The sequence below is a fragment of the Myotis davidii genome, unplaced genomic scaffold, assembly GCF_000327345.1.
Source record: "Myotis davidii unplaced genomic scaffold, ASM32734v1 scaffold216, whole genome shotgun sequence".
Classification (NCBI taxonomy): Eukaryota; Metazoa; Chordata; class Mammalia; order Chiroptera; family Vespertilionidae; genus Myotis; species Myotis davidii.
Genome location: NW_006287277.1, coordinates 1,234,567 through 1,245,041, shown reverse-complemented (window position 1 = coordinate 1,245,041; position 10,475 = coordinate 1,234,567). Strand labels below are relative to the sequence as shown.

The 10,475-nt window shown below is 44.2% G+C and overlaps 1 protein-coding gene across 1 annotated transcript in view; it reads left to right on the top strand.

Annotated features, from left to right (window-relative positions):
- Positions 1–10,475, top strand: part of EGFL6 (EGF like domain multiple 6) — a gene marked incomplete at its 5' end in the record, with an annotated part of 29,328 nt that overhangs the window by 7,225 nt on the left and 11,628 nt on the right. The window contains 3 exons of the mRNA XM_006759081.1: positions 2,324–2,443; positions 5,318–5,437; positions 6,991–7,125. Coding sequence (XP_006759144.1) covers positions 2,324–2,443; positions 5,318–5,437; positions 6,991–7,125 — 375 coding nt within the window. The remainder of the gene's footprint in view (positions 1–2,323; positions 2,444–5,317; positions 5,438–6,990; positions 7,126–10,475) is intronic.

Genomic DNA, 10,475 nt, shown 5'->3' with positions numbered 1-10,475 from the left:
TGTGGAATAAGAAGAATCTGGGTCTTCAGATTTAAGAGAATAAAGCGCATTGCAAGACAACTGGTAGATACGCTCAGGAATCGCTTCATGTTTGGCTGTTTTCTCAGCACTAATGAAATAGCATTTTCTGACCCAACACCAGATGGCAAGTTATTTGCAGCCAAGTACTGCAACACCCCTAATTTCCTTGTATACAATTTTAATAGTTAAAGCCAATTCCAACTATAGAATAATCATTATATGGGTGAGTTAAGACAGTTTCTTATCATATAATAACTACTTAGCAAATGTCAAAATAAAAATACTGAACCGCAAAAAACAAAAAAAAAAAAAGAATCATGCTCTCATAAGTAAGAATTCATCTGTATCCCTTAGTAGGGTATTCACACCGGGAAGCCACACTTCCCAGATGTCTTGGATTCTGTACCAAGATGCCTTCTAAGAGATTTGGAACAGAGAAGCTATTTTTCATGCTGGTTTTCAAGTCCTAGTAAATATTCAGATTGAAGGAGCTGTCCAGTTGGCTCAGGTTCGAGACGGCCTGTTTTCCCCACAGCCTCCCTGTGCTGGGACAGCCTAACCAAAGTCTATATGTGAATATCCATGAATGGCCACATGCCCCAGCCCTCCACTGATGTGTTTCCCAAAAATGCTTCTTCCAAGAAACTCTGGGTGCATCACCTCTGGGTTAGGGCCAAGTGATGGGTGTTCCTGGATTTGCCATTAAGTCCAATCAGCGTTCTCCAACTCCCCCTTTTGAAGCAGTTAGGGTTTGTGCAGGAGATGGTAGCGTGCAGGGGACAGGCAATGGGTAAGGGCCTTTATAATGTCCAACTAGGGCATCAGAAAATCCCAATGTGTCCTAGCTGGTTTGGCTCAGTGGCTAGAGCATCAGCCTGTGGACTGAAGGGTCCCAGGTTCGATTCCAGTCAAGGGCACATGCTCGGGTTGCAGGCTCAATCCTCAGTAGGGGGCGTGCAGGAGGCTACCGATCAATGATTCTCTCTCATCATTGATGTTTCTATCTCCCTCTCCCTTCCTCTCTGAAATAAAATAATAAAAGAAAATCCCCACGTAAGGTTCTTTTCAGAGGCGAAGGCATCTGCTTATTTTCCACAATGCAGTTTGCCTGCTGCCACGCGGAATGTTTGTCCTACAAGGAACGTGGTCATTCTCATCTTCCTTGAAGGGGTTAAGCCACAAGGCACCCACGTGACAGCATTTCTAAACACAATCTCCTCTGCCCAGGATCACTTTCAAGTTTTGTTTTCCTTCTGTATCACTTTTCTTGTAGTAAAGTTATTCATTCTTTTTAAAATATATTTTTATTGATTTCAGAGAGGAAGGGAGGAGAGAGAGATAGAAACATCAATGATGAGAGAGAGTCACGGATCGGCTGCCTCCTGCACGCCCCACACTGGGGAATCGAGGTCCCAACCTGGGACGTGCCTTTGACCGGGAATCGAACCGTGACTTCCTGGTTCATTGGTCCACACTCAACCACTGAGCCACACCAGCTGGGCAAGTTATTCATTCTTAATGTTCAGAATTCTTTTAGTAAACACTGAAAAGCACAGAGAAGAAGGTCACCCTCCATCTCACCATCTGGAGATAACCATCATTAGCATTTGAGCACAGCCTCCCCGGCCTTTTTTTTCTATGCATTTTTTTACACATATTTTATTGATTTTTTACAGAGAGGAAGGAGGAAGGATAGTTAGAAAAATCGATGAGAGAGAAACATGGATCAGCTGCCTCCTGCACACCCCTAACTGGGGATGTGCCCGCAACCAAGGTACATGCCCTTGGCCGGAATCGAACCTGGGACACTTCAGTCCGCAGGCCGACGCTCTGGCTCTATCCACTGATCCAAACCGGTTAGGGCTCTATGCATTTTTATTTTATATATTTGTTTGTTAATCCTCACCTGAGGATATTTTCCCATTGATTTTTAAGAGAGAGTGGAAGGGAGAGGGAGAGACAGAGAGAGAAACATCGATGTGAGAGAGACACATCAATTGGTTGCCTCCCGCATATGCCCCAACCAGGGCTTGGGATCAAGCCTGCAACCAAGGTACATGCCCTTGACTGGAATTGAACCCAGGTCCCTTCAGTCCACCGGCTGATGTTCTATCCACTGAGCCGAACCGGCTAGGGTTTATATTATATTTCTTACAAGTTTGGCATTGATCTTTATAGGTGGTTTCGCAATCTTCTGTTCTCATTGAACAACATTCACTGAACATCTTTGCATTACCCAGTCCCACATCTGGATGTTTCCGGATTCAGGGAACCTTTCTCGTGTTCTAACCACCCCCTGCAGATGTGAACGAGTGTGGAGAGAAACCCCGGCCATGCCAACACAGATGTGTGAACACACATGGAAGCTACAAGTGCTTTTGCCTCAGCGGCCACATGCTCATGCCGGATGCCACATGTGCCAGTAAGTGTCAACAGCCAGGCTGCTGTCAGTCAACCTTTAAGGCTTAACTTTTGCCATTGGATGCTTGGAGGAAAGTTGACTTGAGTGATTTAAAAGCAAGCAAACAAACAAACAAAAACACCGAAAAATCTCTAACATCACCCCAGGCTAAAACATCTTTGAGTGATTTTTTTTTAAATTGTGGTAAAATATGTATAACATAGAGTGCACCATTTAACCATTTTTAAATGTATGGTTTAATGGCATTTTACACATTCACAATGTTGTATAACTATCACCACCAATTCCAGAACATCTTCACCCCAAAATGGAAACCATCCTTAAGAGTCACCCCCATTCCTCGGACGACAACACATCTGCTTTCTGTCTCTATGGATGTGGCTATTAAATAAAAAGAGTAGCTGAGGAACAAAATAAATTCTGTATCTCTATATATGCAGGGATGTATTGGGTTTCTTCACAAAAATAAACATGTTGGCTAGAATAAGCATATTGTTTCAGGAAGGTGATAAATTTAAATTCCATCTTGGGATATCAATCCCACTAGCTACCTTTCTCACACCCTTTGCCCCAGGCTCAAAGATTAGTGACTCTTGTTGCAAATACACTCTGATTCACATTCCTGGAAAGAAAAGCCCTTCTGTGATAAAGAGAAACCCACGTCCCGTAGGAGGGTGAGAGTCTATCCATTCATTTACTGAGAAGGAAAGCTTGTTCAGGTTTGATGTTGCAGCTAAAAGGTAAACCCATCCTCCTTGCCTGCCTCCCGTCCTCCCTTCCCTCTTCTCATTTCTCTTTCTACTGCCCTGAAGCCCCCAACAAGCCTGGGGCCTGTGCCTTCTGCCAGCTTCCTGTGGTGGCAGAGTCTGGGGACTCCCCAGCCTGTTGTAAAATCTTAGCTGATGCCCGGCTCACTGCTCCCCTGGCTTACCCTTGGGCTGTCCCCTCTTGGCAAACTGCCCCAACACCACCACTCATCTAGATTCTTCCTTAGCCAGCAAGCTGATGAGATAGAGCAGGCATTCAAGAGGCTTTTTAAAAAAATCCTTACTGTTATAAATTAAACAGAAACCCACCAGAGGCAAATACCTAGCTTAATGACTTCTTATATGGTGAGCACCCATGTAACTACTTACCAAATAGAACTTCTCCAGAACCCCCCTCCCCAACCCCCACTCGTGGGAGCCACTAGTCGGGCTTTTATAGTAATCACTTAACATTTCTGAAAAGATACATGCTAATGGATGTTTCTAAAACATTCCATGAAGGCCCAGTCAGTGCCAAAAGAGATATCTTTCTCCAAATGGCAAGATAGGATTAGGTAATTTTGAAGATTAATTTTAAAAGGCGACAACTAAAGAGAAGGAAGAGTAAACTAGAAAGATAACAATCCGTGGGTGTTTGTTACATTACCTTGGCCTGTGTATCTGGCCCTGCCCTCTCTTTGTCTATTTCTATGTATGTAACGGTTGCCTGGGCCTCTCTGTTTATAGCTCAGCGTGTCCAGGTGGCCCCGAGCGCTCTCCTGGATGCTGATTGTATTGCACCTGGCTCCTTGCAGTCTCTTGTGCAGCTGGGTGATTGGCATGCCATGGATGGGGTGGATGAAGGGAGCATATGCGCCATGCTCTCCTGTTGTAGAAGCTTATGATCCACACATACTGGACTCCTGCTGAGGAAAGGCATTTTTGTGAGATAAGTTATGTTTAGCAATGAGTGACAGAAAAATCCAGCTAAATCATCTTATTTGCTAAAATAGCCAGAGGCAGGCAGTTCCACAACCGCTCAACAGTGCACAAAATTCTTGCAAGGGTAGGGTCCCTGCTAGCTGCTAGCTGCTGGCTACTAGCTGCAGTCTCTGCCATCGTCAGGGTATTGATTTCATTCTCATACTTGTTGCCTCATAGTCACAATATGGCTGCCGCAGCTCCAGACATCACATATACATTTAAGGGAGGCAAGACAAAGAGGAAAGGAGTGACGCCAGTGAATGAACACCTCTGTCATGACTGTCCCTTTTATCGTACAGCAGCACCTTTTCCAGAAATCCCACTCCCTCCAGCAGACTCATCTGTTCATCTCTTTGGCCACAACTGGGTGACATGGTCACTCCTCTTTGCTGCAAGGGAAACTGGGAAAAAGACAAGTATCTGTTAATATAAAGAGAAAAGCGGGTCCAGAATGGCTAGCAGCCAATCAGTTTTATCTGCCACATGTTTTAAAACTGGTACCTAAAAGACCAAGTCTCATATCTCGAGCGACTCTCTCATTGAGGCTAGACATGCATGGAGAGCTGTCTAGAATGGATTCTTCTACCCTAATTACTCACATTGATCACCTGCATCAGAGGTTGCATTTCAACCCTGTAGAGAGCAGGCGGGTGACATAAAGAAGTGATTAGAGCTCAGGCAGGCGGAGAGGCAGATGCAGCCTGGTAACTGAGGGGTGCATGTCCTACCCAAAGACAGTCAAATTCAACACACTGGCCATCGAAACAGACCATGCAGCCACCAAGGCACTGCCCTGCCCAGATTCCATTTGGGTCTCAAACAACGAAGCTTATCCTATAACTAGAGGCCCAGTGCACAAAATTCGTGCAAGGGTAGGGTCCCTGCTGGCTGCTGGCTGCTGGCTGGGGCCTTCCTTCATTCTGCGGCGCCCCCTGGTGGTCAGTGAATGTCATAGCAAGCAATTGAACTCCCAGTCAGTCTAACTCCCGGTTGGTCAAACTCCCGAGGGGACACTCTGCATATTAGGCATGTATATAGATTCCATTCCACGTGTTACATGTAACACCCCAGAACTCTGAGGTGGTTTCTCAGTAAGCAATATTTAGCATCTCGGGAGAAGGCTAACCCTTGCCTACTTTTCCAGACTCTAGGACGTGTGCCATGACATACTGCCAGTACAGCTGTGAAGACACGGAGGAAGGGCCACGGTGTCTGTGTCCATCCTCGGGACTCCACCTGGCCCCAAATGGAAGAGTTTGCATTGGTAAGGCAGCAGGCATCACCTCCATGCCCCATCCCCTGCCCTTGACTAATCCCTTTACTCAATTCCTCCTTTTTCTTTTTCAGGCCGATGCTCTATCCACTTAGCCACACCAGCTAGAGCTCAATTCCTCCTTTTTCACTGATACAATCTTGGTGACTAGACATTGCAAGCTCCAGGAGTACAGACTTATGTCTGGCTCTGAGACAACATTCTTACCCACATATGCTCTAGACTTTGGGATACTAGAAAGAACACTTCTCTATTATTTGGGGGTTGCTTAATGCCATAGTGTAAAAAAAAAAGAAAGAAAGAATTTTCTTTTAGTATATTTATCCTGCACATGTTACTTCGGCCACCAAATTGCATATCCTCATAGTATTATACTGAATTATATTGCACCAAATATACATAATATTCAGAGCAAGGAGCACAGAGCATTAATAAGCCATGTCAAACCAAGTCAGAACATTGAAAAAGTTATTAATCTTGTTTATTTAAATAAGGAAATATCAGTCTGATTTAATATTCTTAATTCCTTACTACAATAGAAATATTTTTCAGTCAAGGTGCTGGATGTTTATTTATCGTAAACATACATAACTTGATAAACTGCATTTAAAAAGCTCAGCCAAATAGGTCCTACCTCAGTTAAACACTTTTTTAAAATCATGTAAATTAAAAATTTGGCTCTGCTCCTTGAGAGTAATCAAACAGCTTTCATTAGAATGACAAGTTTAGTATTCTGTAGTAAAAGAAGGTTTCTATGACAAGGTTAATTCCTGATAAAACTGAATCCACACCTCCCTCCCACCTCTTTGATTGTTCAGGTGCCATTTTTATTGGAAGGAGAAGAGGGTGCGCAGGAAAGTAATCACTGAAAAATAATTGCTATCAGTCCATCATTTATTTATTGATTATTTTAGGAATGCAAAAGAAACAATAAGCCAGCACCGTCCTACAATAACAACACAATATCTATTTGATTTGATATCTGAAAGTGAAATCAAAACCTGAGTCTTTTTAAATGTTTTTTTTTATTGATTTTAGAGAGAGGAAGGGAGAGGGAGAGGGATAGAAACATCAATGATGAGAGAGAATCATGGATCCGCTGCCTCCTGCAGGCACCCTGATGGGGATCATGCCCACAACTCAGGGATGTGCCCTGACCAGGAATCAAACTGTGATCTCCCGGTACATAGGTCGACATTCAACCACTGAGCAACACCGGCCGGGCTTGACCCACAATTTGTGTATAAGTCTATTCTTATACACATTTCTGTGATTTGCGTCAATATTGCAGGACTTGGGAGAGCTTGCTAATGAAATAATTATTTTGTAAAATGCAAAATTTAAATGATTGTGTATTCAGTTTGCTTAAAGCGTAGTTGTCTCACTGTTTTCAAAAACTGTGTATGCTATGCAGTTTACAGAGTGGGAAAAATATTAATCCACTCAGCAAACATGTAATGTGCGTGTGCATGCATGTGCATGTGTATTTCAGAGGGAGAGAGCTTTTCTTGCTGTCACTGACACCTTCTGGTTCTCCATCCTAGATATCGATGAATGTGCCTCTGGCGAAGCCGTCTGCCCCTACAATCGGAGATGTGTGAACACATTTGGAAGCTACTACTGCAAATGTCATGTTGGTTTCGAACTGAAATATGTCAGTGGCCGGTATGACTGTGTAGGTAAGATTTGGTGGCACCTTTTTCTTTTTCCCTGTCCCCACCAAACATATAGGCTTTCTCTTCAACTACAGGGGGCCTTGACTTACGAGTTTAATTCGTTCCTAGACGGAGCTTGTTAAGGAGCTCGTTAACTCAAATTGCTCTATCAACTCAATGCAAAAAATCAGCTGAGAGACAGCTGGTATCTCAAAAAACTCGTTAATCGGGACACTCGTAAGTCAAGGCCCCACTGTATTTCAATTCAGTCTATTAGTTGAACAATCTTGGGTACCAACCAGCTAAACAACACAGAAACAGTTACATTTTTTACATGCCTAGGGAACTCTGACGCCATGAATTATTGGAAGTCAGATCAGTGAAGATTTAAACTAAGGAACTTCAATCTGGATAGCTCTGTTACGGGGGGCAAATATCTTGAGATATGTTTTGTGCCTTTTTTAAAAAATATATAAAATATGTTTTTACTAGAGGCCCAGTGCATGAATTCATGCACAGATGGGGTCCCTCGGCCTGACCAGCGATCGGGGTCGATCAGGGAAGCCAGCAGGGGGAGGGACCACAGGAGGTTGGCCAGCCATGGGAGGTTGGCTGTGGGAGCACACTGACCACCAGGGGGCAGCTCCTGCATTGAGCGTCTTCCCCCTGGTGGTCAGTGCGTGTCATAGCTACCATCCAGTCGCGTAGGCTTTTATATATATAGATTGATTTCAGAGAGAGAAAAGGAGAGGAAGAGGGAGATAGAAACATCAATGATGAGAGAGAATCAATCAGCTGCCTCCTTCATGCCCCACACTGGGGATGGAGCCTGCAACCCAGGCATGTGCCCTGACAGGGAATCGAACTGTGATCTCCTGGTTCATAGGTCAATGCTCAACCACTGAGCCATGTCAGCCAGGCATTTTGTGGCCTTTTTTTTTTTTAATTGTATGGTTTTGTTTTTAATTTTTCATTCTTTGTTCAGGTACATACCTAAAAATGGGAACAATATAGAAGTTTTTATATTTGATAAAAGGAAGAATAACAAGGCCTGTTTAATCTGGATCTCAGTGATCTGTTCATGGCAGTTTCCAGCAGGGTTGGCTTTGGAAAAATGGCTGAAGGAGATGAAGGCACATGCTCTTGCCTGTCCTCCTTCAGCCCTTTCATGATTCTAGCTCCACATCCCTATAATGTTCCATTCCAGGGTCACCGAAACCACTCCGCTCAGATTCTGGTATCAGTCAGCGGTGGGCCTGATCAGTGTGAAATAAAACCCTATCCCCTGTGAAGGGATTCCAGGTCTCAATGAGCATGTGGAATGGGGCATCTGTGGAGCCCTTGGATGCATGCCCATGGCCCTGCTATAATGTGGGGTCCTAGCCCAGTGGTCGGCAAACTGATTAGACATCAGAGCCAGATATCAACAGTACAACGATTGAAATTTCTTTTGAGAGCCAGATTTTTTAAACTGAAACTATATAGGTAGGTACATTGTGATTAACTTCATTAGGGTACTCCTAAGCTGGCCTTTGCTAAAAACGTCCTCAATCTGATTGACGTACGTTCGCTGAGGTCGACCCCTTCCAACTCTCCCATCCTCACTCATCTTGTGTACTTGTTTTGTCTATCTCCTTTCTGAAAACCGACTTCTGCGCATGGGCCACGAAGTTTCAATCGCACTGTACGTGAGCGCCCACACGTGGTATTTTGTGGAAGAGCCACACCCAAGGGGCCAAAGAGTCGCATGTGGCTCGCGAGCCACGGTTTGCCAACCACTGTCCTATAGTGAACGAGAGTTCAGGCCCCTGTAGAATCCTAGTCACATGACATGTGTAGCAAACGTGCACATGACATGGAAAGCTAACGGTTGGGGGAAAAGTCGGAATTCATTCAACCCTGCATCCCAGGACGCATCCCGTGTGATCACGTTGGGGCAACATCAATCCCTGGGTTTTGAACTGTCCTGTGAAGTTTCCACAGCTCTTCCGTCAGATCTTCTCAAACGCAAAGACCACCCCAGACAGGCTGGTAAAGTCCCTGTTTCTCGTGGGCTTGGACCCCACGCCCTGCTGCAGACCCGCCCAGCTCTGTAATGGGTGATGCCATGTCACAGAGCAGAAGCCTGTTCCCTGATACCCACAGGGAGGTTCCACGGGACAGGCATGGAGAGCTTCCAAAGGAAACAAATCTTTTTGTGATTTTAAAAGTGATTGAGGTTAGCCCTAGCTGGTTTGGCTCAGTGGATAGAGCATCAGCCTGAGGACTGAAGGGCCCTGGGTTCGATTCCGGTCAAGGGCACGTACCTTGGTTGCAGGCTCGATCCCTGGCCCTGGTCGGGGTGCATGTGGAAAGCAACCAATTGGTGTTTCTCTCTCTCTGTCTCTCCCTCTCCCTTCAACTCTCTCTAAAAATCAATGGAAAAATAAATAAATAAATAAATAAATAAGTAAGTAAATAAATGCCGGAAAAATATCCTCAGGTGAGGATTAACAACAACAAAAGTGATTGAGATTAGCCTCTGAACTCCCTTTGTGGCTAAATTAAGAACAGTAGACTATTTCGTGTGTATATGTCTACAAAAGCATAGCTAGAAAGCGGGCGGAGAAGCGGGCCAATGCACTTCTCACCTGGGTGGACTATGGTTGACTTTCCTAGTCTCAATCCAGCAGACAAGCTCAGACCAGCCTGACCTTGCTCCTGGCAGTCTGTGGTCTTTGACCAAAATGCCTGTATATATGCAGATAACGTCGATGGTTCCTGGCCAGTTTTGTCCTTTGTTAGGAGTTCCAAACCCTTCCCTGTATAGACTGTATTTCCTGATATTGTGATTTAGTTCTAAATGAGACAGATGGGACACGTAAGAAAACAACCTACACATCTTACAGATTTCAGCAGGATGGATAAGCAGATGAGATTGCTGTGGGGTGGTAAGTTATAGACCAGTGATGGCAAACCTATGACACTCATGTTAGAGGTGACACACGAACTCATTTTTTCGGTTGATTTTTCTTTGTTAAATGGCATTTAAATATATAAAATAAATACCAAAAATATAAGTCTTTGCTTTACAATGGTTGCAAATATCAAAAAATTGCTATATGTGACACGGCACCAGAGTTAAGTTAGGGTTTTTCAAAATGCTGACACGCCGAGCTCAAAGGTTCGCCATCACTGACCTAGTACTTTGATACTAGTAGGCAACAAAAGGCTCAGCTGCAATCCATTTGATGTCCGTTTGCCTGCAGTGTGTGAAATTTAACTCGGCCTCAGCCTTGTCTTCTCTGCTAATCGGACCACATCTCCAATACTCCAATACTGAAGTTGTAGACACTACATTTATTTATTCATTCATTTATTCATTTATTTATTTA